Raw genomic sequence first — 26795 nt, forward strand, 5'->3', positions numbered from 1 at the left:
GTCTAGGGCTTGTCAACCTGCTATGGGTACTCCATACCATCAACAAGTTTACTTATAAACTGTAGGAGCAACTTTCACCAATTTGTTTACAGTATTCTCACTATACATAGGTTGCCATCTCAACTTATTGTCAACACTTAAAAAGACTTCATCTGTTAGTTGACAGGACACAATAGAAACATGGTTAGTAGTTAGTCCAGCTGGGACCAGTAGTCATTGGACAACATGCTACTAATATCACACCACAACAGAATGACAACTGGAGATTTGAACAACTAGCTACTAAACAAATGGAAACCCTTCCACCCTACATGCCAGAGCCTTTCTCTGAGTAACGAAAAGAAAACTGACTTACTCTGGCCAGTAGCATTCCGGTAATGCCTCACAGGTTGCCACAATGGGTAGAATGTACTCATACACTAGTTTTATCTCCTAATAATAATTGTGAAAGATAATTTGCAACCTCAAGAGGCACTGGTGCAATCCATGTACAACTAAACAAACAAATACTCTGTTATATAAAACATTGTTGAATATAACGTTACTGTGGTGTTGGCGCCGACTCATAGTATGACACAGCCTCCCTTTGTGATGAAAGGATTGTCGTTCTTGCGTACTCCAGTCACTAACGGGTCTGGCTGGCTGGCACAATATTGCTTTAAACTAAACGGGCGATAACTAACAACATTAAACATACACGTTGTTAACTCACTCTTCGGCAACCACTGATATTTTACTCCTGTCGATACTAGCCTCTTTTCTTAATTGATCGGTAGTCGACTGTAGTCTCTCTATTTGTCCGTTCATTTGGGCCATCTTGAAAACTAGTGTCCTTTCTAATCCGGGCTAATCGCTGTATCGTTTCTTTACGCCTCTTCGGAGATTCCACAGTTCTCACGTGGTGTAGTGTGAGCGGATACCGTGCGAAAAAGATGGAGCACATTGCAGACATTGGCGACGCAAATGGAGCGGCTCAGTATTACGACACAGCGGACCAGTCATACAGTACCGTGGACCAGTACTACAGTGCGGAACAACCAGCGTATAGTGAAGGTGAGCCATTGGAGGGGTACTGTGAGTATAGTGTGATGGATCACGTGTGCAGTAAAAACAGATGATAGAGATGACAGACATCACAGGAGGTCGCCAAGTAAGAAGAAGAAACGAAAGAGAAGTCGCTCGCGTGAGCGTAGACGTAGCAGATCCAGATCTCCGGGGAGAAAACGAAGTAGATCACGTGAGAGACGCAGGAGTCGGTCACGTGAGCGAAGAAGGAGAAAGTGGGTGTGGATCGTAAGATAGTTGTCAGTACTTTTTGCTGGTGAAGCATGCAATCATATACTTTGTAAAATTTTTTTGCCTATCATTGGTTGGTTTTCACATGAGTCTCGTTCATAATTTTTAAAGAGGTCCTAATAGTTTTGCATGACAAAAAAAAGCAGAAGTCACAGGTACAAGATTTCTACTAATTGAATTTGCTGTCATGCAAGAACTTCTGTAGTAGTTGATATGATGATCATATGATATAGGTCAAGATCAAAGTCACCAGACAAGCCACCAAAGAGCAGACGTAGATGGCAAGTTAGCTTGTTAATTTTGTTAAAATGTTATAGTGTTTTGTTAGGGCATCCAAGTACTGGGATGTGGCCCCTCGAGGATTTGAGCACATCTCACCACTCCAGTTTAAGGCCATGCAAGGTAGCATGTCTCACTATGACATTGTTGTTATTGTGTTGTTGCCATGGTAGCTGCCGGTCAGGTGCCCACTGCGGGGATCCCCCCACCAGCACTTGGACAAGCCACAGAAGCCTTACCAGTACCCCCACCCCCATTGCCTGCAGCCAGCCAAATGACACGACAAGCTAGAAGACTTTACATTGGCAATATTCCATTTGGTATAACTGAGGATCTGATGTTACGTTTCTTCAATGATAAGATGGTTGAGTCCAATCTGTTAGCTGCCCCCGGCAACCCTGTATTAGCTGTACAAATTAATATGGACAAGAACTTTGCTTTTGTAGAGGTTTGTGTAACTTGTCACCCTCACACTGTGTAACATTCTTTGTTCACAGTTCCGTTCAGTGGAAGAGACAACAAACGCGATGGCATTTGATGGTATAGTGCTACAAGGTCAAAGTTTGAAGATTCGCAGGCCGAAGGATTACCAGCCTATACCTGGTTTGACTGGTCAGTTATATTTGATTGGCTAGATTGTTGCATTACCGTATAGATGCTATGCCGCGTCATATTCCTGGCGTTGTGTCAACAGTTGTCAATGATGGACCAGATAAGATATTTGTGGGTGGACTACCCACGTATCTTAGTGATGACCAGGTTACCATATATTATGTATAGCAACAGTTGTTAGGTTTAGGTGATGTGCAGCGACACCAGCATAACAGGGAACAGTAGTGGCTGTTGTTTTTCTCTTTTCTAGCTTTTGTTTCCCTCTAGCATAACTGCAGCAGCGGAGCATGTACAATTGTGATGTGTTCTAGTTTTGACCCTGTAGGTTACGTCTTGCCTCTGGAGCTGCTGCTCATGTGAGCACTGATTGGGGGGGCTTCCCCGTGGTATGATTTGCTACCTTATTAGGAAATGATGTAGTTCATCAAGAGTTTATAGCGTTAATAAATATAGTGAGAGTGTCTAACTGGAATACAGCCTGGAGAACTACCTCAGAATGAAAGCTTGACCTTATTAGCACTTTCCTATCACCAATTTTATCAACAGTGTACAGGTTATATTGGAAGTTAGACACACTCTCTATCTGTTATATGATGTTTTGTGCATTATTTAGAGTAATGGTGTACCTTACAGGTTAAAGAGTTGCTGTCTTCATTTGGAGAATTGTTGGCATTCAACCTGGTAAAGGATAGCGGAACATCATTCTCAAAAGGTTATGCTTTTTGTGAGTTTGTGGAGACTGCTGCTACTGATCAGGTTAGCTAGCTATGTGATCTGCCTGCATGATGTCACCTAACCCGTCAAACAGGCTATACAGGGTCTTAATGGCATGCAGCTGGGCGAGAAAAAGTTAATTGTTCAACGAGCTAGTGTTGGTGCTAAAGGTGGTCTGCCACCAGAGGTTATAACTATATGTGCTTGGCTATTACCATGACAACTGTTCTCCCCTCAGGCACTAATAGACTCTACACTGGTTGGTCTACCTCAACCTATGAACATCCCGGGATTATCTATAGGAGCTGGTGGTAATCAGATGACACCAGTATTGTGTCTTATGAACATGGTGGACATGGAAGAACTGGAGGATGATGATGAATATGAAGGTGTGTCGTTTGTATCCCCCCAGTAACAGATCAAGTGAAAGGCTTCCACATGTAGTTGTCTTTGTCCTTAAGTAGGGAGAAAAAGGGTCTGAATCCCACAATCATCTTGACACGTCATGTGGTTACTTCACAAGTATGCAGTCATGCGCTTAAACCCCATTGTAAAACTACTAAAAACTCTGGTTACCTGTGAATCAATAAAAGGCTTGTATATCACTGGTAGATGTCAAAGAAGATTGACTGGTTTGTAAATGCACGCTTGTGATTTATAGAAGCGAGTGACTACGATTTGAAAATGCATCTCATTTCTTTGGTTAACCCTCTCACCGTCATAACCTCCATAAGGCAGATTGATCTAATAACTTATGTGCTGGGTACAATTTCGACTTCGCTACAGCTTGAGAGTGTTTACACTGAAGTCCTCACGCCCACAGGGTCTCGGTTATTGGGGTAAACGGATCACGGATTATTGCACGAGAGTTACATAATAATGGATAATGTCTCATCATGAAAGAAGACTGGTTTGTTAGTTCCTCAATTGTTGTGAATCATGTAAGAAGGAATGAAAGAAGACAATCTGTAACAATGGGGACAGTTTCAAGCTACTTTTCAGGACACATCATGGTGGCCATGCGTTTCTTTATACATGCACATTGGGCGTGACATTGGAAAACTTGAAGAAACTGGACCTGATGTCTGATGTGAATCACTCTGTTAGTTAACACCTTAGCGAAGTATCATTATATACTCTCAGATAGAGGTAGGATCGTGTGTACAGCTGATTTTACCGACTTTATTGTTTAAAGGGGCAATGAATGGTTTATACATGAAACTGTCATTGTTATGGATCAAATGTGTCATTAAAGTGACAGTCTTTTATAAACCTTGTATAACGATTGTAAGCCAGGTGAGCTAGCTTAGAATGCCCACTGTGCTGTCTACATTGAAACAAAGGCGATACATCATGGTAGAAAGTGTATATTATATTGTTTGAGACAAAGCGTTTCACACAACAAGGGAGTGTCACATTGGCACATGCTGCAGGTAGATCTGCGACTGCGTTGACCGGCAAAAATTTCACCTTGACTCTTGACTTGCAGCATTTATTGTCTTTGACCTGTGACTTGAGAATATCTTAGCTAACTTATTTATCTATTTTCCAATATGCACCTGTGCTTGTAACCTAGTATAATAGTTTCTTGGTGCGTGCTACCAACAGCTGGGAGAGAAAAATCATTACAATCACGGCAAAATGCCTGTTGGAACTTTGAAACATCTTGGAGATCCTTACTTCTTGTGAGTTACGTATAGTTTTTGATTGTGGGTTTTGAACTTTCCGTCTCATCTTAACCCTTGACCCACTGTAAGAGCTATTTTGTGGCCTTGACTGTTGATTTAGAGAGGTTGACCGCAGTTGCAAATAGGCAGGCGTCTATTGTGCTTTTTGAGCTTCCAATTATTCTTTCTGGCAATTCTTTTTAAATTGACCTATTCCCAAAATTATTCCTGTAATTTGTGCAAAAGAAAGCATATGAGTTAGAGTTTTACATAAGTGACTGCTATATTAGAATTATGGACTGGAAGTTGACTGCTCTATTAGAGTATCTCGATCTTTTTAATTGTTTTTATGCTTGCACTTTTTCAGTGTTGTATCCAAAAAAAAATTTGCACCAGACTATAAGAAAGACTTGTAATTTTGCACTAATTATTCCTAGAACTCATCCGATTATTCCGGAATATTCCCCAATTCTTTCCACTATATTACGTTCACGTTGAGCTGAACCCTCAAATACGATTGCTACATCGCATGGGCCTCCTGTATTGCTCGATACGTAGCGCTTCTCGATCTGCTAAAAATATATTAAAAGCGCTTCATTCGAATATAAGACACTCCAGTTATGACACTGTAAAGTTTCGCCATACATTTTCAATGGGGAAGCCTCTAAAGCGCGGCCCTTTTATGTTCATGTTGACACATGTTTGTGGCGAAGCCAGACGTCACACACCTGCCCTCAACACGCATGATTTCACCATCCATTATGTAAGAGGCTGTAATACACTTTTACAAGAAAAATAAAACAGATTTTGTGTGTGTAAAACAGAGTTGCATAAGTAGAAGAGCTGGGGCCATTGTTGTACTGTATTTAGAAGATAAGTGACCTGCTGATATTCAGGGAAAAAACTTCTTCAATTTCAAAAGAGAAAAAAACCAAATTATAACAGCTCAAAATCTGTTATGCAGCATTGGTGTTCCTGCAAGTGAGCCAAACAACATGTATTTTACTTCACATTCACCACAGCTGACTATCGTCTTCTGTTCCCATTTAGTCCATTTGTCATTTTAATCCTTTTCTCATCACTTCGCCACACATGTACACAGTTTTTCCAGCCAGCATTTTGTTTTTGAAGTTGCATTCCCAAAAAACTCTAAAAGTTTCAACAAATGAAATAATACTGTTTGTATGAATTTGGGCTGATAGTACCTGTAGTGACTTCCAAACACTCCTGCACTGATTTAATATACAAGGGATGGTATGTTCAACTTCTGCTAGCACAATAAAGCAATGGTATTTTTTATTAAAGTGCACACACTTACACTTCATCTGTATTTTCATGTACTTCACAGAGTTTAATCCCAGCTACCCGATGACTCCTGGGGAACAAAATCAAGTTGTAACACCAATGCTGCAAATATCAAACAATCTTACATCAGATGAAGTAAGCCCAGAAGAAGACTTGGACCTGCTGCTGCTAGTGGAAGATTCATTAATACCACCATCGCCATCTTCACTATCACTGCTGATTTGGATGAGGAATTGCTCTAGAAGTTCTTCATTACCCAAGTCTCATCCAAATACACAACCGGTCTTCCTTCAGTTCTGTTGCACCTCGTTCGTCTTTAATATTTATGATGCTGATAGACTATGCAGGGCTGCTCATAGCATACCCTACATAAATGTGTAGTGATATTAAAGCACAAACAGTTTCAATGCTAACCTCTTGTCATTAATCGTCTTGTACTTAAATCCCATATCACTCAACACTTTTTAAAGCAATGTTCTACCCCCAGAGAAAACACCATATTTCTTCGCTTCTTGCTTAAAGGACTCCCATAGTTTCATAAGTAGGTACTTCGTTTGGCTGTTTAACTTCTTTCCAAGAGGGTTTCGCTCCGCACTTGCTGACGGTGCACTGGACGCCATATTCTCAACAATTAAGTGCGCGCCCGTAACATGGGCTTACGAATAAATGCGTCATAAACACTACGTTTAAAGCCTTTGATCCTGTATGGCTTCTTAATCAACAACCCAGGATTCAGCTCATTGTGAACGTACTATACCTATTATTCCTAAAAATTATTCCGGCATAATAGACGCGTCCCTAGTCGCAGATTACCTACAGCAAGAGTCTGAGTGACACCCCTTGCACAATAACATAGCTGTTACAACTCGCCTGGTTGTGATACATGAACACAAGTTGTCAATTACGCCCCAGCTGCTTGTTCATTCCTTTTACAGTGTTAGAATAAAATCTGTGGATAGTTTTTAAGATTGTTCTCCCATCCACTGACACACATGTGATTTTATTGTACACAAAATGTGACCTAATTTTAGAAAACCGTTGATCTACACACAATAATACTTTTGTAATAAAACGCATTCAAAGACAATGCTAGCTTCAAAAGAAGAAAAATTATTGCCTTGCTGGTTGGTGTACTCCAGTGGATAAATCCTGGGCATCATCATGTTCCCCTATTCATAGGGAGTTCAAAAATCCTTGTTTCATCTTCATACACTGGTGGGTTTCTGAGTTACGGACGTCTCTTTACGTTGTGGTGACGAAAGAATTTACGGCAATTTTTCTAAATTGAATTTGCTTTCCTTCCAGATCACAGAGAATACCTTTGGCAAAAACTATACCTTGGTGGATTCACAAATTCATAGCAAATATACAATGAGCAAAGATTCAACTCCGTACGCCATTGTATCAGTAAGCTATGATGGTTTATGTAAACGCTTGTAGATTATTTTCTTGATGTCTTCTGTACATATTGATTTGTTCGCTCGTCTGGGTGTCTACTGCCGTATTTCCCCACACTGCTTATCTTATGAAACTGAATCAATTCCTCTGTCCCTGAAGATAACAAAGAACCAATAAAATGAATTTTGATAAATGTGTATAATATCGACGGTTGTCTAAAATTAGGTCATGTGTTTATGCAATCTTGAATGGCTCAACAACATGATGGATTGTCCCTGTTGAATGGCTCAACAATACATTCATGATGGATTGTCCCTGTTGCTGTGATATCGTTTCTAGTTTCACTGTGCTTTAAATTTGTTGTAATAAATTTTCATTATTCACCAAAACAACGATGGGTCTAAAAATTTAACAACAAAAGTTTTCAATGTTGAAATTGTCTTGATTTACAGTAGAACGTGGTAAAGGAAAACTGATACAGATAAATTAAGAAGCCCATTATCTTGAAATTGCAGTTACTTCTAGCTGCAAGTTTGTACATGTAATGAGAGTAACTTCAGGTTTATTGGATCTCAGTGATCTTTGTCTGTTGGTTACCGTCACTTTGGCCATAGTTCTGTCTGCGTCCATCTTTTTCTCTAAGAATCCTGGGCCGAAGAGATTCTACTTGTGCTTGTCATAATCCTCTTCTGCTAAGGAATTCAGAGTTGGATTGATTCTACTCCAGACAAAAACTTCATCTCAATATATTTTTCCTTTAAAATCTGCTTTGTACAACAAGTTTGCATATAGCTTTATCTCTGATGTGGCATCTTAAATCCTATGTATAGTCCGGGCACATTGTGCTGCGCAGTGTTAGTTGCTTGACATGTGCAAGGGAAAATCTATGATGGATAACCAGATGGAAAATGCCAGATCCAAGAAAGCGATACAAATCTTCAAGTATATGCCACTCAGTTGGAGAGGGTTCCAATAGTGTAGCTCTCTTACATGAAAAATAGCCGTAAGAGCTACCTGTTGCTCAATAGCGCTGCCAATGATTGCATATGTAGAACTCCATCTCATGCACACTTCATCATTTTAAATTTGTAATGATTTGTTGTAAATGATAATACAAATTAACAAAAATGTAATTAACCTGTATTAGCTCATGTTGAGGAAGCCATAGCTGTTACTGCTTGCTCTTTATAGCCTCAGGATCAACCCTTGACTTGTGGAAACATGTAACTATTTTCTTTGCCTGAGCTAAAGCTGTGTGCACCTCCTGTACAGCCTGTGTCCAGCACAAGGAATTGCTGGCAACAGCAAACAGTCAATCACAGCTATCATTCTGGGCATTGTCTGTTGTAACAACAACCACTTCCTTTTTGATGTTTATCAAGAAGTAGGAGGATATGGTAGTTAAACCCCAGGAATGGAAGTTAAGTCAGAATCATTTAAATATGAAAGACAAAGTTGATTTACACATTTAGTGGACTTGTAACACTTCCGATCAAGCTAATAGCCTGAAGTGGGTGATCAATCACCCATGCCAATACAAGTGCAACCTCCAGTATTTTTGTTGCAGATTTGACCTTTAGTGACCTTTATGGTTAGTTTTACATAGAAATTTGATCGTTTATGTCTTTGTCTTCCTGAAGCATGGTTAAAACATGGTACCAAAGTAAAGGTCTTGTTGAATGAAACAACTTGGTTTTTATTTGAAGTTAATAGTAGTGCTTAGTGATTATATTAAGTAATAGTTATACGGACACAATGTGGAGTCTATGAAATTTATAAACCCGAAGGCTCGGGCTATAGCGCACGAGCGAAGTGAGGGCGCTACTAAGGGCCTGAGGGTTTATAAATTTCATAGACTCCACATTGTGCCCGTATAACTGCTTTAGACTCTATTTCACATTACACTCAGATTACTTACCTCATCCATGGCTGTTTCTGCTGTAGGCTCGGCAAAAGCGGCTGGTTTTTCTTGCAATAATACTAGCGCCACGGCAACTATGCGTCCTCATGTGACAAAATAATCACGCTCGTTAAATCACTGCACGTGAGCAACGCATAGCGATTGGACAAACCTAGATTTTGAGCATATGTTATATTGTGCCTGAAGGCGTGGAGTATATTAGAAAACAAGGTGGAGTATATGAGATTTATTACCCACCCAAAACAGCCTAAATAGAGTCTAATAGTTCGATACTCGCAATCAAAAAATTGTTATCGCGATATCAGCTAAGTATCATGATATGGCTGTAGGATTACTAAAAATGTTCCAAGTTCATTTAACTGTTTTGTAACTCTTTAGGCTTACTTTTCCGTGAATTGTTTGCTAACAAGGCTATAACAAGCTATTTCACACCTCAGATCAAATGGAGCTGCCCTGGTTACATTCACAATGTAGCCAGTTGGTGACTTTGCCCGGACTACATCTGGGCAGCGATTATATAGATATACTACAGTGTAAGGACAAAATCGATTGTGGGGATCGATTAATATTAATGTGATTAGTATGCCCTCAGACAGGGAGTGGTTTGTTACCCTCTGACCTCGCTATCCTACAAGTTGAAAAATGTTGGGCTAAGGTGACAGCTAGTGTATAGCTTATTCACCCAGTATTTCCATGTGTTTTCAAATACAAACCACACCCCCATTACTGATAACACAAAATTACATGAAGAATCTACTCTACAAGCAAGCTAGGTCTTTAGTAAACTCTGTAATTATTCTGTAAACAATTCAATAGCCCTGATTAACTCTTGTCTGTTCATCTTAACTGAACGTAACTGGCTGTTGACCCATCATTGAATCTTTTAGGCATGCATAATATAATATATCCAGAGTACTATATCATACAGTACGATAGTAACTGTATAGTAGAGACCACAAAGGAGTAGGCGTGGCCCACGAAATAGTATCACCCAAAAACCAGCCTCAATTTTCCCTGATGACGATGAGGCAGTATTGGTTAGGTAAACTAAGCCCAAACAAGCTTTCAGATCAACCCGAAACGCTTTCAACAAGTTGCTACGGAATTTTTAAAATATTTTATTCGACAGAATTTTCCACTGACTGAGTAAGTAACTGACTGACTGATACCTTCAGACAAGCGTAACTCGATAACAGCTAAGGCTATGGGCTTGATTTTTTCACTGTTCGACGTCGCTTCGGCCCGACAGGTGCCTTTTGGCATACCGCAGTACATACAATGCATTCTTCATGTACTTACCAGTGTCCTCCTTTGTGTCCCATTCATCTTTGCTGACAGCGAAAGGTGTCAATTTGGCAGTAGCACATGACGGTTTCCCTTCGTAACGGAAATCGTCGTATTTTTCATAGTGGCTATTTTGATTGCAGAGGTGCTTTTCAAACAGTTCTTGATTCGTACTGCTGTGTAATGGGTTGAACATAGCCGACAGCGAAGCATAATGGATACTTCACTTTTCAGACTATCATTAATATAGTTGGGGCGCACGGACTATTTCTTTATTTTGGTATGTGTGGATTGTAGAGGTGCTTTTCGAACAGTTCTTGATTCGAAATGCTGTGTAGCGGTAGCTGATAACCAAGCGTAATGGATACTTCACTTTTCAGATGATAATTGATATAGCTGGGGGGGGGGGGGGGGGGGGGGCACGGTGCCATTTCAGATGCCGTATATGTGGGTTCACCAGTCATAATAAAATTATTTACAAAAAAAAAGTTAACAAACAAGTACACGAAAAAATTTGGAATTTTCAACTAGAGTAGGGACCATAACACATCGATAAAAAGTACTGCAACAAGCTGGAGTAGTCCATGATATTAAATCACAGTAAAACAATAAGAAGTGTTATATCCCTACTGTGCATTTCTGTTATGGTATCTTGAACACAGTAGGGGTATAACACTTCTTAGTCTCTATTTAGGCTGTTTTGGGTGGGTAATAAATCTCATATACTCCACCTTGTTTTCTAATGTTTTCCACACCTTCAGGCATAATAGAACATATGCTCAAAATCTAGGTTAATCCAATCGCTATACATTGTTCACATGCAGTGATTTAACGAGCGTGATTATTTTGTCACGTGAGGATGCGTAGTTGCCATGGCGCTAGTACTATCGCAAGAAAACCAGCCGCTTTTGCCAAGCCTACAGCAGAAACAGCCGTGGATGAGGTAAGTAATCTGGGCAGAGGCGGATGTAGGGAGGGGCTAAGGAGGCTGTAGCCCCCCCTTTCCTTTCTAAGTTAGTGCTTGGCCAATAAACCCTAAATCTTCTGTGTGCATCAAAAGCAGACCTAGTTCAGGAACTATGCATCACTATATACAGTGTTGGGAGTAACGCGGCGTTACATAATATTATTACTTTTGTGGTAACAAAGTAATATAACGAAATACGCTATAAAACAGGTAATATAACGCAAGTTATTTTACTTACAAATGTAACGTGTTACCTAAGTAATATAGTTACTGTAACGAGTCTAATATTACGTAATATTATTACTACAAGTAACGAAGTTACTAATCTCGTTAGTTATCCTCTGAGTTACGCCTAGCCACAATGAAGTAACGGGGCCTACTGAATGAAGCTTATTCACCAGCTTCTTACTTATAACCAAGATTTGCATATTGTCCATCAACGCAATCATGTCACGTGATAAGGTGGTAGTTTCACACATGACAGCTTAAGGCTGTGGACACAAAGTAATATAATATGTAATATTATTACAGTTACTTTATTTTATGGGTAATATGTAACTGTAACTAAATAGTTCAGTTGCAAGTAACATGTAATATGTAACTAGTTACTTTTACAAAGTAACTTGCCCAACACGGACTATATACCAACACAAACAATGTCTATGTAACTGTACCTATTGTTCAACTCTGTTCCAGGAGAATATGGTTTCCTTTTCCTCAAGAGTTCTTCAAAAACAAGTTTCTATTGTGGGTTGCATCTCCAGTTACAAAAGTTTTAATTGTGGGTTTTGATTTATTCAGATGATTAGCGGTGTTTTCCACTATGGCTATGAGAGGTGATTAGTGTGGTTTTTATATTTTAATATGATTCAAAAGGTGTTACTTGGTTTAATTGGTAAGGTTAGATTTATCAGCTTCAGTATATTATGTAGCTAGCTACCAACTCAGCCATTTAGCAAACTGTATAGTCTTTTGGTAATTTGCAGTTGTATACTACAGCATATTACACCCACTTTTGTCTTTGAATGTAAAATCTGTATCAGTTACCTTCTGATATGACCCCATTCTGTGGGTTATGGTGCTGGCATTTGTAGCTAGCCTATAGGTCAGTCTTCATAACCCGGCAGATATAATAAGTTGACTATCACAACAGCAAAATTAATTCAGAAAGCCCATAAATGCAAATGTAGTTGCACTTTGCTAAAGATTGCCAATGGACTAGCTAATAGCTATTAGTACCCTTCACTGCATTCTGCTTTTCAGTACACGTGGCTAACAAAGTGTCACTAGGCTAGGAGCATGCATACTAATAATTGTGACATTCAACACCACTACTGCTACTTAGCTGTACATGTTTCTGCCTCACAAATTTAGCTGATTAGAAGAGGAGCTGATGCATTATGGCGTATACCTAACTAGATCTAAATGCTTGGTAGCTACAAATGAAAAGATTATCATGCATGTATGCATGATAGCTATACTCTGCATATTGCAATCAGTCTTGATTTACAGTGTAATGGAAAAGTAAAATTTGAATGATATATAATAACTGAAACTTTATTTTCCATTGAAAAACTGTTTAAAATACTCTCAGATTCACCTTTTGAGGGCCTAATTTTCAAAATTTTCCTGGGGGGCATGCCCCCAGATCCCCCTAGGTTGCACTAATGTAGTCAGTATTGCAAATAGCTAATTTGATCATGGATACTACATGATCTTACAACTAGGGCCTCGTGAGAAGGATGGGTATCTTCTAATGTCTGGCTAGTTGCCTTTGTCCCTTAGCCCCCCCCCCCCCCTTTCAAAAAATCCTAGATCCGCCCCTGCTGAGTGTAATGTGAAGTAGAGTCTAAAGCAGTTACACGGGCACAATGTGGAGTCTATGAAATTTATAAATCCTCAGGCCCTTAGTAGCACCCTCGCTTCACTTGTGCGCTACAGCCCGGGCCTTCGGGTTTATAAATTTCATAGACTCCGCATTGTGCCCGTATAACTATTATTTATTGTTTTACGGTGGTTAATATCATGGACTACTCCAACTTGTTTCAGTACTTTTTATCGATGTGCTGTGGTCCCTACTCTATATGAGAATTCCAAATGTGTTTCTGTACTTGCTACATGTGGAAAGTGTCTGCCTTTAATTACGTGCACAATATACCACTTTAGCGTGGGCATTCAAAGGCGCCGCTCGGTGTTTAACTCACATATTGCCCGGGCAATATCATGGGAAAGCAGTTTGCCAATGATTTTGATGCCCACCCAGTTCAAAGAAACGATATGCTTTGACTTGTTATATTGAGCGACATAGAGCTTTGCATTGTGGGACTCGATTTTGTAGTGGCTGCTAAACTGAGTATATTCTCTAAGATGGACTAGTTGGTTGTTAGTAAAGGATAATGAAGGCACAAAATGTTTGGGTGATCGTGGATGCGTATTTCTACCCACCGCGTATCAGCCTTTGAACAGACCACAAAATGGAAAACTACTACTGCTACGCTGAAATAGGTTAGTCACTTACAGTCCTAAGTACTTAACTTAATATAATAACTTCCTTACTGTCCCAATAGCAAAGTTAGTTGGCTTAACTTAGTACAAAAATGATAACAATATAAACTCAATCCCACAATCACAAGTTTTCCAACATAGCGTGTTGAAGCATAGTAATGTATTAATGGTGTTTTAATGTATGGACAACGTTTTGATGGCTATTAGCCCACACTTTTAAAACCACGATCGATCTTCAGATGCTACTGTATAAAACAAATGGGATGAGTTCTCGTTAGTTCTTTCACCTATTAGGTGAGTGCGTCCCAAGTGATATATATCACTTATACCATGGCTGCTTGGGATTTTGCTGACATATACACCCGCAGCCCTCGGGCTTTGGGTGTATATGTCAGCAAATCCCTCGCAGCCATGGTATAACTATTAAATATGGCTGGGGCTATCCTGCTATACTAATAACAGGGTGGGAAATTGTTGTTTACTTCATCCCGTACCATTGTAAGATAGCTTTATAGTAAGTTATCAAAGAAATCTGGATACCAGCTATCCCCAGATAACAGGGATAGATAGGCATTATGCTTTATGAGATTGGCTTCATGTAACTGGTTGATGGGGGATCCCATTCTTTGGTGTTGGGTGCTTCTCTTAGAAATGCAACGTTGGAGCTGGAGGTTTCCATGAGCCTTCTTCCTCTAGTTGGGGGTCAAAGTCCTGGCTGGTTTCCGTCTCATCCAGCAGGGAAATTCTATCATCAACTGCCTCAGAGTATCTTCATTATTACCAGGCTCAGCGGTGGTTAATTTGGCAACCTCCCAGTAGTAGCACTGTACTGTGTGTCTAAACCTAATGTAGAATCACAATATGTTGTTCCATGTTGGCGTACTACGGATGCTCGGAGTGTTTGCCAGGAAATATTATCTTGGAATGACAAGACATGTGATCTGGTGATGGTTACATTTCAATGACTCCACTTTATTGATAACCAGTTTGTGTTTCATCACAGAAATCTTGCCACACGTAATTTTCTTGGTAGGCATACAGCTGTTAATATCGCAGACATATTAAAGGAGTGCACTAAAGAATGATTGAAGATCATTACTCCTCAAGAATAATACTTCAATATCACACAGTGAATTTTCTACTGTCGTTCAAACTAGATAGTTCAGCTAGTTTGAAGCAGGAGCACATCCTATGGACAAGGGAGCATGTAACTTCGTAAATAGCAAAACTCAAACATGGCTGCCATCTACTATAATAAGTAATATTTAGAATTTCCTAATTAGGATATTAAGTGGAGGCACATGCTCGAGTATGTCATGTTTCCGCTGTGATGAAGTGAAGCTATGGAAATGAAGTTCAATGACATGATGGAGGAATATTTAGTAGCACAGACTTAGCAGGACAGTCTTTCTACAGTCACTGATCATGCAAAATTACTATTCCAAGCTTCACCTTCGACTCGATCTTCCTATAGAAAGCAGCTTTGCTACCTTCACTCTAGATGATGGAGTAGCCTCGGGAGTATCTGCCCATTCAGTACATCTCTGTGTTGCGCATAAGAATGATGTAGCCAATTATATACATAATAACACTAGACGCCATGTTTGAATTTTGCCTGTAGTATTGGTAGTGTACAGAGTTACACGTTCCCTTGTCATAGGATTCAATGCGCTCCTGTATGAACTTATGACCACTTTTATTAGCTGCAAATTCTTATGCTATTGTGGTGTAAAATGGTGGCTGTGTGCTGCTTTGTTTGGCAACAGGCTGGCTGGCAGTCAAAAATTCAAGTTTAAGTGTTAAAGTGAAGGGTTGGTCGAAATAAGAAACTTCATACTGCTACACTCCTAACAGCTATCATGAATGGATCTGATAGTAGATAATTATTACATTGTATTTTACTGTGACCCCCTTGTATTACTGTGACCCCCTTGCAGGGATTATGGAGGATGTTCGTGAGGAGTGTGGCAAGTATGGTGTAGTGATGAACGTGGAAATACCACGTCCCATTGGTGGTATTGAAGTACCTGGTTGTGGGAAGGTACAGTATGCACATTATACAACTTAACACTGACTGACACACTTACAGATTTATGTGGAATATCGTAACACTGATGAAGCACTAAAGGCACAACAAGCATTAGCAGGTCGCAAGTTTGGTGGACGAGTTGTTGTAACTTCATTCTTTGACTTAGAGAAGTTTCGTAACAAAGACTTCATGCAATAATAATAGTAACAAAAGACTTCATGCAATAATAACACATGTTGTAACACACATCAAATAGTCCAATTGTGGGCAGACCATAACAACATATGTAGTTCATCAGAGTCCGGGTTGACAACTGGTTGCTGGTAGCGACCAAGTGATGTCATTTGGGGATAGTTGTATGATGATGGATGACTCTCACTGTACTGGCTGATACCATGGTAACGAAGAGCAAAGTTAACCAACAAAATGTCATCTTCCGGCTCATGATGTAATGAATGGGTGATGGTCACTAAAGCAGTCTTGCGTTTCAGGGTGGTTACTTTAGGACGGTTAAATTGTTTTAACAACAAGAAGCAATTAACTGGACTATCTTGTAAGTGAAGTACTCCACTAGCAGTCATCTTGGTCACATCCATCACAAGTATGGCACCGCCTTGTGTACCAACATACACATCGCCATGGTGACCAATCATAGTCTTGATAAGACACCCAGCAACTAAAAAAAAATTTATTGTTGATATCAATTATAGTATGTTCATGTTGAGCTGAATCCTCAAAAACATTTAATAACTCATGGATAATGCAATTACACACAATCTTGAAATTTGGCTCATTTGTAGTACTATTTGATCCGCTAAAAATCTTTTTGTTCAAACGTTTGACAATATTTACGGCCAATTAAAACTTCCACAATACATTTCCTATGGGGAAGCCATATAACTACAGTGTGCATTACAGCCCTTTCCCAAACTTGTAATGGAGCCAAACTGTACGTGTCTGTTGTTGACACCTTTGTTGTGACCAATAATCATCTGGTTGGCTGAAATGTTAACTCCGTTGAGAAAAAATCCACTTTTAATGTTTAGCTGTTTTTCAGGATTTGGCTCAACGTGAACATACTATAAGTGAGTGAGGGAGTATCTGACTGGATTACAAACACACTAACACCTCTAGTAGATAGAATAAAGCACTTAACCCTATCAACACTATCGCTAGTATAAAAGGTGTAGATACTCTTGATGAGTTACCTTCATAGTTTGGAATTTTCTCCATTATTGTGGCCTCACAATTCAGGCTGGTTACACAAGTAGGGGATTGGCATGGTGACCACTTGTGTACTGCACTGCCTGAGGCTATTAGTACACAGTCCTTCTCTGTTGCCATGCAACAAGCCCCATGAGGATTAGCACACTTCATTGGTAGGTTGTCATAACAACCAGTGCAGAACACATTTAACTGATTATCAGTGGTACACACCCACAACTGGTGGAGGGTGGGCATTAATAAGGCACAAATGGGATCACCATGAAGTTTTATTATGTGATCAGGTACAATTGTATCAATCAGTTTACTGGACTGTCTGTCTAGTTGGGTAAACACTACAATACTTGATGGTTTAGCTAGTACCAGTAATGCCTGCTTGTCATCATCATAATATCCATTAGGAAGATGTACCATCTCAGTAATACATAGTTTACTGTTCCAGTGGCCTATGGGTAGTTTACTAACAGCATTGTACAACTTCACTACTCCAGAGGGTGACCCTACCCATACATTACCCTCCAGTAATATCATACAACTTATTGGTGACTTCATGCTATCTACCACCTGTAGATCATGTGGTTAACATGTGATCATGTCATTAAGGGATCACCTGAGATGATGCACTGGACTGCTGCATATCAACCACGCCCATTACTCCATCTGTAGTACCATACCATATTTCTGTGGCTTCTGTCTCAGCTGATAGAGCAGGATTAATACTGGCTACAAGTGGAGGAAGGATAAAATGATGACCGTTGTGTAGTAGAGGAGGTTGGCCACATGTCATCATTTATCTTACGATCTTAATCTCATCTCAAAGAACAAATCATATATCCAGGGTCCTAACAACTCTTAGCTGTTAGTAATGGCATGTCACGTGGTGGCTATGACACAAGTGGCCAACCTCCTCTGGGTGTAGTCCTTACCAGTTAGCTGTTGTAATGACCTCATGTCTGTTACAGGTCTGTGTTTCTTATAGGAGTGTCCTGGAGTAAGATTGAGTGACTTGTGACGTTGCCTCTCATTACTGTGGGCCCCAATAATCTTATAGTACCTCATAACAGCTGAGGTCACTATATTCCCTCGAGGCTGTACTGACATGACATGATGTAGCCTGGTAAAGGAAGAGTGATGTGCTAGTTGCCTTATCATTGAGAAGGATGGTCTGTGATGAGGTTTACTACTCCAACACCAACACATCAGCTCGTACATCATCTGACAACTTGGTCGATGCTGTCAATAAGAATAACTCAGTAGCCATAGCAACTGACTATTATATGCAACTCATGTTGAGCTGGTACCTGACATAATTGCTTGTAGTAGTGGCACTATAGGGAAATCCTATAAGAGCAGGGTCTTCCCTTCATCCTTTGTATCAAAAATGTGTTTGTCTTTTACGACTACTAGTCAGATACCAGCTCAACCTAACTAGCTCATTACCTTCAATAACATTTCAGGACGCAGCTCAGCTTCTAGATAAGCCCTCAGAGGACGACAGATCTTACCAAATGGTTTAGTAAATGTAAACAAATAGAATAACAACATTCCAAATGAGTACACGTCAATCTGACAAACAACAAATTATACACCAGAAGCACTAAAACATTAGAATAATCACCTTAAAAGTGTATACTTGTTTTCCACCATGTAATATCACCTCTGGTGGTAGGTAAGGGGGAGTCCCCAACATTCCCCTAATACCCCAAGGCACAACTTGTTTACTTATCCCATAGTCAGCAAGTTTTATCTCAACATCACAGTGCTGCCAGGGGAGGTGTGGTTCAGGGAATCTCCACACTAACACGTTGCCGGGTTTGATGTCACGATAAATGATCTTGTTGCAGTGAAGATATTCCATTGCTGATGATAACTGTTTGTACAAGAGGGCAAGTGACCACGCCACACCCCCAACACTCTCTCACCTGAGATATAACCTTCTGTAGAGCATATCGGCCTATCCTAGAGTTGTTGTCATGGTAACGATTCACAATATTCTTTAATGATCCCAATGGTGCAAATTCCAGCAGTAATCTGATTGGCTGGAATACTATACCAACTATTGGCAAAATATTAGCATGATGAAGGGAAGCCATAATCCTGCCCTCGGCATTAGCACTCTGATAATGATGCCATGCTATCTCTCCCTTTGTGTAGTTAGATGGATTACCATCAAGTATAGTAAATGTCTTTACGGCAACCTCTTTAGTGACTCCTCCCTACAAGAATGGGGAAACACACAGAGCAGGTACATACCATTAGGGGAGACAATCGCACAGTACCTGTAATTTGACAGTGGCTAAATAGATACACCCAAATCCTCCCTCGTCCAGGTAATGCTTCTGAGTAACATCGTCCGACTTAACCCGCATGTTGAGTGCCAAGTCAGCAAATATCTGTAGATGTAATATTTACTCTTGATAGTAGTAACTACAATTGTTACACCAAATACAATATACCACCCAGGGGACACATGCATGCACATATGCACACGTACATGTGACACACAAACACAAATATGTTACACGCTACACACACACACGCTACACAAGCATGCACATGACACACACTACACAAGCAAGCACATGACACACACACACACACACACACGACACACATACATACATACACACACACTACACCCACACATGACACACCATATCAGGAGCAATTTGATCAATAGAGATGGCACCGTGAGTAGGACATGTCAGAGGGGTGGACTCCATTACTGAGAGCGCAGACAGTTTAACTGAAAACAAATACACCACCTTCTCATTGTGTCCATACAACCTGCCGGAGGACCAGCTAGGAAATGGAGATGCAGCAGAGCGTTTCATTGTACTATAGGACACATCCGGTATCTCACTAGTTGATCTGTTGATCTTGTTGGGTGAAGGTCTGGACAGTGTCATGGTTCGTAAGAATGATGATATTTTCTTATCTTTCTTAGCCTGCTCCATAGCTCGCGGTTCATCTACCAGTCTCTTCTGAGCAGCATACTGGTCAGGGGCAAGCTGTTCATACACTACACTCATACACTGAGGACAGGGATCAGCTGCTACTACACTGAGGTCAATGCTCCTCTTCCAGGCAAACTCCTCATACCAATCTTCAAAGACACTATTGATTTGCTCAACGGCTTGTTGTAGTAACCAGGTAGCCATTTGTAAACCACTGCCCTTCTCATTGAATGCATTATCTGGCAGGTTATCTACTTGTACCATTATGCTAACTCCTTTGTAAACATTATGGTGACTAGCTGACTGTAATAGCTCCTTTGGTTGGATCACATGTACTACATCTACTCCAGGTAAAGGAATATCCATCGGTACAATACGGAATATCTGCATGTGACGGTAAACCAGCGTAATACCATAACGCCACACCCTCCAATGAGGCCGATTGATGTAATGTTGATCATCTGCAAATGACGTAATCTTCAACAAGGACAACACATGCTCAATAACATCAGTAGCTATTAAACGAGCTGATAATCGAGGAAGCATCCCATTGGGGATGAACGGAAGCATGAAGAAACGCACCAAACAATTAGAGTGAGAACCCAAAGGAAAAGCAGGTCCTGATAATTTGTCAGCAGATCTGGGGTCCCTAATCTTGAGAGAACGAGGGAACACCACGCATGACTGAGACTCAGATGGTGGTAACAATGAAGGAATGAGATATCGAGAATTGTCCAGCTCAAATAGTACTTCAAACTTCTGCATCAAGTTGATACATTCATTAACATGTGACCGAGGACCAAATATACGTCCAAGCTCAACACGACTGATAAAACCTATTAACAATTTAATAATAATAAGACCTGTAGGCTAGTACACTTACCATTCTTGTGGAAGGCGTTCACTTCAGGTACAGCTATTACTTTAGCTAACATGGAGCAAAGCCACTGGGGGTCCACAAAGTATAGGTCACTAAGACGTCCCTCGTCATAATGCAACAGTATCCCTATAAAAAGATCATGGAGTTAACACTGAGATCAAAAGTGTGTGTGTGTGTGTGTAGTGTAATGTGTAGTATAGTGTGTAGTGTATTGTGTAGTATAGTGTGTAGTGTAATGTGTAGTATAGTGTGTAGTGTAATGTGTTGTGTAGTATAGTGTGTATGTGTGTAGTATAGTGTAGTGTGTATTATAGTGTGTATGTGTGTGTTGTGTATGTGCAGTGTATGTGTGTAGTGTGTGTAATGCATGTGTGTGTAGTGTGTGTGTAATGTGTGCGTAATGTGTGTGTGTGTATGTGAGGCAGCATAGCTAAGTGGTTAGGACATCAGCCTGGTAATCGAAAGGTCCCAGGTTCGATTCCCGGTTGAGCCACTTTGGTGTTGTAAGTGGTAATGGACCTTCAGCAAGAAACTTTACTCACATTGCTCCAGTCTACCCAGCTGTTAAATGGGGACCTGGTGGTCTGGTGTCAACTGGGAAAGCAGCCCACCCAGCTGTACCATCAACGGGTACTTGGTGTAAACTGAGGAAGCAAATGCCAACTGTCCTGTCTCGCTTAGCAGTGTTGATCAACCCAAAATGGTCAATTCTTCAAAACAACGCTTTTGTTTGAAGAATTGATGAAATCTAGGCCTTTCACCTAAAATAACTCGGCAATATACTATTGAATAACTGGTATGATTTAACACTAAACAGAAGTGAATGGTTTCAGCTATACACTAGAGAAGTTACAGATAGCCAGCACCCTGGTGTACAATGTACCATTGGGGACTAAGTGGTTTCTTCCATCTCAAGGTGATCTATCTTGTCATTATTTTAAACTTCTGCCATGGTCAACCAAAGGTTCAAAACACACACTTTGAATGCTCTTGTGGACGAATTTTCCATCGTCAAGGTGGTCTCACGCGGTATTTAAAGTTTTGCAAGGTGTCTAAAGATTCTTAAGGACAAGCTATCATCAACCGATGGACTTACAAGGTGTGTGTGTGTGCGTGTGTGTGTGTGTGTGTGGTGTGTGTGTGTGTGTGTGGTGTGTGTGTGGTGTGTGTGTGTGTGTGTGTGTGTGTGTGTGTGTGTGTGTGTGTGTGTGTGTGTGTGTGTGTGTGTGTGTGTTGCGATACCTTTCTCATGAAGGAAATGTGTTGCTTGCTTTAGTTCAGCTTGTGTCATCTTGACACCTTCAGCCATGTTGGACACCTGGTCACTACACAGGGGTGGTGGTCACTATACATGGTCTCAGGTCACTCACGTAAACTCTTGATGAGTTAAAATGGGGGCTTGTCCATCGCTTCTCAACTGAGCAGCTATTTGACGTACAGTCTCCTCCAGGGAGACATAACTAGCAGGGACTAGCTCCTCTAGCAGTGGAATGGGATTCTTCTTACCTACAACAATAACAACAACATAATTACCTGACTATACAAATATTATTACTGACCAGACAGACTGGGCCGGTATTCTGACGCATAGTCATAAATGACATCTCTCAACCTGTTAATATGGTCCTTGTTATTTGTGTCCACAAAATATATCTTCTCAGCAATTTTAGGGTAGGTCCTGCGTTGTCTTCTATCACAGTCAATGTAGAGAGCTCTGAACTTGTTAGTGAGAAACTCTTCAATGATACGACGTTTTGACTGTACATCCCACAAGTCAACATGAGTACCCACCACAATCACTTGTGCACCCATAGCACGGCTCTAGTATATAGGGACTTATTATCAACTGATATAAGACCATCTCTGTGAAAACCAGCCTTATAAACTTCCAAATGTCTGCCGTGATCATAGCTCCTTGTATGGCGTGTAGTGACATTATATTAACATAAACAATAATGAGGTGTCAAGCATATGATAGACTATGTAAGACTGGTTTTTTCAGAGATGGTCAGTCACATATAATATACCTCAATATTCTCTAGCCATGGTCGCAGGCTAACTAGGCCAGCCTCTCCATCCAACACATTCCAGACTAACACATAGAGAGCATGTGGGGACAGGAAACACTGATGGGTGGCATAATACTCTTCCTATTACACAATATAATACTATAGAGTTAGGGATCAACTCCAACTAACTTGTCCCCCAAAGTCCCAAGTCATAAAAGTTATCTTCCTGGCTCCTCCATATAACAAGCCTGTTGGCTTGGCATACTCCCAATCACCCAGATCAACACCGACTGTTGACAGAGGCTTACGATTGATGTTCAGCTTCACCTCTTGGTAATGATTTACCCTCCCCTTTTTGGTAAGGGCCAGCAAGAGAGACGTCTTACCTTTGTTACTCTCTCCCACAAACATCAACTTCATACGCCGATAAGAATGAGAACTAGTGTTAATATATTATGTCATAATATAAGATTGAGAACTAACACTCACTTTTGGTGAAGATGTTTCAGGTAGTTCTTCAATTCAGTGGCTGAGTGAGAGGAGAGAGTGGCACGTGGAATGTTGGACAATGTCAAATTCTCAACATTAATCACCCATAGCTGGTTTAGCTTACTAATACTAGATGGGAGAGATGAGATATTGTTATTGGACAAGTTCAGGGAGCTGAGTTCAGTCAGTAGCTCTAGATGGTCAGGAACTTTAGACAGTTGATTATTACTAACATCTAGTACAGATAAGACTGGGAACAAAGCCTGATAAGTATCACTCATTTTCTTTGCCACTTCTAAACAAGAGATGTTATTGTTCCTCAAAGAGAGAGTGTTCAATATAGCAAGGTACTCGTGTGTACAGTGTTCACAATACCCCCCCTCCTCTGGGCTGTACAGAAGGTGCAACACATCTCCACAAGGGATTGACTCACTGCGAGTAACTGAGATGTCTTTCAGCTCACATGACTGCATGTAGAGTATTGACAAGTCAGCAGGGAAATCCCTCATGAGGTCCACCTCGTCAATAGAATTATAATTCAGCCACACCTTCTCAAGTTTTGGCGCCAAACATGGCAGATCTGATGGCATCTTAGTGAAACTATTAGAGGACAAGTCTAACAACTTCAGACAGCACAACAATGCACTGTCATCATCATAAGTGAGGTTGGTCCCTGTACAATCAATTGTCTCTAAAGATTCCTCCACTAAACTATCCGCGTTACTTGGTTTCCTTCTCCGCTTCAGAATATCTCGATAATTCAGTTGAGCAACAAACAAATCTAGCTTGGACTTTGTACCAGTATTGCTCCTAGTGCTCTGGTCGGGTTGGAAACTTTCTTCTTCTTGATTCTGGAATAACTGGCTACCACTGAGGTCATGTAACCTGCTCAACTTGTTATGGGCAAGATTCAGTGTTAACAAACTAATACTAATCCAGGCTGTAGTAGGTAGCTCTTTGATCTTATTATGATGTGCACTGACCACTTCTAACTCAGGAAGCAGGAACAACTTGCCTGGTAAGGTAGTCAATACATTATGATTGATGGTGAGGGTTTTGAGGCTATGACAAGAGTAACTCATTTCATCTAGAGTACCACTTGGTAGCTCTTCAATACAATTATTGGACAAGTCCAGTTCTATTAGATTAGGTAAACTCAGTAGTTCTATTGGTACACTAGTCAGCTCATTCTCTGATAAAATTACTGTAGTGAAACACTCCCCAATGGGACTGGTTATAGGCTTGGAGATAAGCTTATCATATTGTGTTATCACTGCCTTCCCTGCTGCCATGAATAATGAATGTTTAGTGTCCCAATTGTCATCAGTAAATAACTCCTTCACCAAGTCAACTGCATGTGCAGCAAGTTGGACCCATATTGGTTCCACATTACGAAGCAAGTAGTCACGCCAGTTAAGTGTATTGTCCATCAAGTAATCTTCTCCACTCTTGATCAGACCTATCACTTCCTTGTAGAACAATAGTAGGGGCAGAAAGTCAGTACCAACAGCTACACACAGTGCCTTATCTAGCCCATTGTGCGCCCCATGTTGTATCAACACCTTAATAACCTCGGTACATCTGGAGCAGACAGCCTTCAAGAGTAATGAGTCATCATCTTCAAAACGTGCTGGGTCACATTGGCTTACAATAGAATTCAACATAACATCTAGACATTGATGGCGTTGTTGGGTGATTGCCTCGTCCAAAGGGTTCTCCATGTCTTCAGCTCTCAACCAAAAGTCTCTAGTTATAGGTCCTCTTACTCCCAGTTTGGGCCACAACTCGAGGATATACGCCATCAGCTCATGGTAATCCTTCTTCACCATAACATGGAAAACATTCCTACCCTTAGTGTCTACAGCAAACAGCTTCATCTTCTCTACATATTGATGATAAGTGACAGGAAATAGTGGACCAGTTGGAAAGGCATGTTGTAGGTTCATGACTAACTTGATGTCACTTGAGCTCAGACTAGCTGGGATTCCCCTGGGTGGGAACTCTGTTGCAGGGCTGCTGAAATTGGTGACCCCTAAACCAGATTCTATTTCCTCTTGTGGTGGGGAGACCAGGCTACCAGTAGACGTACCAGTACTGTTAGCCGAATCCTCTTCCTCGACAATAGCATCACGTGGAGCATAAGTTATTGGTAGAGGAGGAGCACACGTGCCAGCCATTACCATTGGGGTAGACGGTGGGGTGGATGGCTTCTGACTCTTCTCCTTCAAGACAAGATCAAATAGCCACTTGATGTACTCCATGTCATTATTAACACATGCTGCATGGAACGAGGTTTGACCATGCATGTCAATTGTTGATAAAAGCTCAGGAAAACGTTTGGTTAAGGCATATCTCATTTTAAACTTGTTCATCACAGCAATGTGAAGGATGGTACGACCTTCAGTATCGTTAGCAATGTATGTCATGTTTAACTTATCAACTAAATGATTTACCAACTGCTCATTATCAGCCTTACAAGCCCTAATGGATACATTATAACTACATCTAATAAAATCATCTACCTTATGACTAGAGGCTCCCCATCAAATAACTCCTCATTTTTCCCAGTAGCCAGTTTAAATATTCCAACTAGTTCATCTAATCTAGTTATCTCTTCAGCACTGGTATCTTGCTTGCTGCACAGTGCTATTAGTTCTGTAGGGAACATGTTATTACCAAAGAGTACTCTAGTACTGCTTATGCTTACCTCCTTTCAATTTGGCCAAGCAAGATCCATATTTCTTCAGCTCATCTGCAGTCAATTGAAGTGAAAGTAAAATCATTTGGTATTGGTACTACACCAGTTTACCTAAGCTGGTCCTAATGAACGATATGGTCCTTTCGTGGCCGTTCTTTTCCGCCAAAGACAAACAAGTGTCGCCCTTTTTGTTAGTGACCTCCAACTTCGCTCCATTTTCCAGCAACAAACGAACGCATTCCAAGTGTCCCTTGCTGCACGCAATCAATAGCGGTGTCTAACAAATATGTCATTTGCATACAGACATGTAATGAAACGTGGTGACTTACATGGCCAGAGTTATTCTGGAATTCTAGTGCTTCTCTGCCTACGAGTGTGGCATGTGTAAACAGCGGGTGTGTCACTAACTGGCAATTCCTTACCTTGTTTAGAGCTTATTGCCCATTCCAATTTATCCCTGTCGCCATGGGTAGCAGCCGCGCACATAAAACTACCTGCATTGAACCGTACCTCCGTACCTAACGGCTTCGCCATAGTGACATCACGTGATCACGTTCACAA

The 26795-nt window shown here is 40.7% G+C and overlaps 2 protein-coding genes and 2 long non-coding RNA genes across 6 annotated transcripts; 1 reads left to right on the forward strand and 3 right to left on the reverse strand.

Annotated features, from left to right (window-relative positions):
• Positions 1–419: 419 nt before the first annotated feature.
• LOC136251529 (uncharacterized) lies at positions 420–1279 on the reverse strand. Its single transcript, XR_010699114.1, has 2 exons — positions 713–1279; positions 420–663 (listed from the first exon to the last, which is right to left on the reverse strand). It is a non-coding gene; the product is annotated as an uncharacterized lncRNA (long non-coding RNA).
• Positions 893–16260, forward strand: LOC136251516 (splicing factor U2AF 50 kDa subunit-like). Of its 2 annotated transcripts, none has more exons than XM_066043975.1 (12): positions 893–1053; positions 1106–1280; positions 1530–1577; positions 1625–1698; positions 1749–2023; positions 2073–2178; positions 2231–2334; positions 2821–2943; positions 2996–3088; positions 3140–3290; positions 15886–15989; positions 16038–16260. In XM_066043975.1, exons 1-12 carry the CDS (start codon positions 933–935, stop codon positions 16173–16175), a joined length of 1512 nt encoding a protein of 503 aa, XP_065900047.1. In that variant the 5' UTR covers positions 893–932; the 3' UTR covers positions 16176–16260. The 2 variants fall into 2 exon arrangements, with proteins under 2 accessions (XP_065900047.1, XP_065900046.1); XM_066043974.1 differs by having other exon boundaries at positions 894–1053; positions 2073–2187.
• Positions 5328–6547, reverse strand: LOC136251530 (uncharacterized). 2 transcript variants are annotated; one of them, XR_010699116.1, is made up of 5 exons: positions 6288–6547; positions 5999–6238; positions 5887–5943; positions 5774–5835; positions 5328–5717 (listed from the first exon to the last, which is right to left on the reverse strand). It is a non-coding gene; the product is annotated as an uncharacterized lncRNA (long non-coding RNA). The 2 variants fall into 2 exon arrangements; XR_010699115.1 differs by having other exon boundaries at positions 5887–6238.
• LOC136251513 (leucine-rich repeat serine/threonine-protein kinase 1-like) lies at positions 16176–26794 on the reverse strand. The gene is made up of 21 exons (XM_066043970.1): positions 26657–26794; positions 26564–26601; positions 26346–26511; positions 26244–26288; positions 26059–26191; positions 23537–26017; positions 23237–23486; positions 23066–23188; positions 22598–22859; positions 22409–22544; positions 22281–22363; positions 21042–21164; positions 19856–20994; positions 19481–19594; positions 19124–19417; positions 18820–19071; positions 18642–18767; positions 18128–18434; positions 17812–17924; positions 17186–17765; positions 16176–16653 (listed from the first exon to the last, which is right to left on the reverse strand). The coding sequence occupies exons 1-21, from the start codon at positions 26766–26768 to the stop codon at positions 16226–16228; spliced, it is 7305 nt and encodes a 2434-aa protein (XP_065900042.1). The 5' UTR covers positions 26769–26794; the 3' UTR covers positions 16176–16225.
• Position 26795: the final 1 nt, after the last annotated feature.

This window comes from Dysidea avara, chromosome 3, assembly GCF_963678975.1.
Source record: "Dysidea avara chromosome 3, odDysAvar1.4, whole genome shotgun sequence".
Lineage (NCBI taxonomy): Eukaryota > Metazoa > Porifera > Demospongiae > Dictyoceratida > Dysideidae > Dysidea > Dysidea avara.

Bases quoted from the DNA above. Each gene is read 5' to 3' on its own strand.
- LOC136251513 (XM_066043970.1), bottom strand. From the start codon at position 26,768: ATGGCGAAGCCGTTAGGTACGGAGGTACGGTTCAATGCAGGTAGTTTT. The intron at 26,602-26,656 runs GTAAGGAATTGC...CCACACTCGTAG, and splicing joins GGCAATAAGCTCTAAACAAG to GCAGAGAAGCACTAGAATTC. The intron at 17,925-18,127 runs GTAAGGACTACA...CTCCACTTGTAG, and splicing joins GTCATTACAACAGCTAACTG to CCAGTATTAATCCTGCTCTA.
- LOC136251516 (XM_066043974.1), top strand. From the start codon at position 933: ATGGAGCACATTGCAGACATTGGCGACGCAAATGGAGCGGCTCAGTAT. The intron at 3,089-3,139 runs GTTATAACTATA...TTCTCCCCTCAG, and splicing joins AAGGTGGTCTGCCACCAGAG to GCACTAATAGACTCTACACT. The intron at 3,291-15,885 runs GTGTGTCGTTTG...ACCCCCTTGCAG, and splicing joins GGATGATGATGAATATGAAG to GGATTATGGAGGATGTTCGT.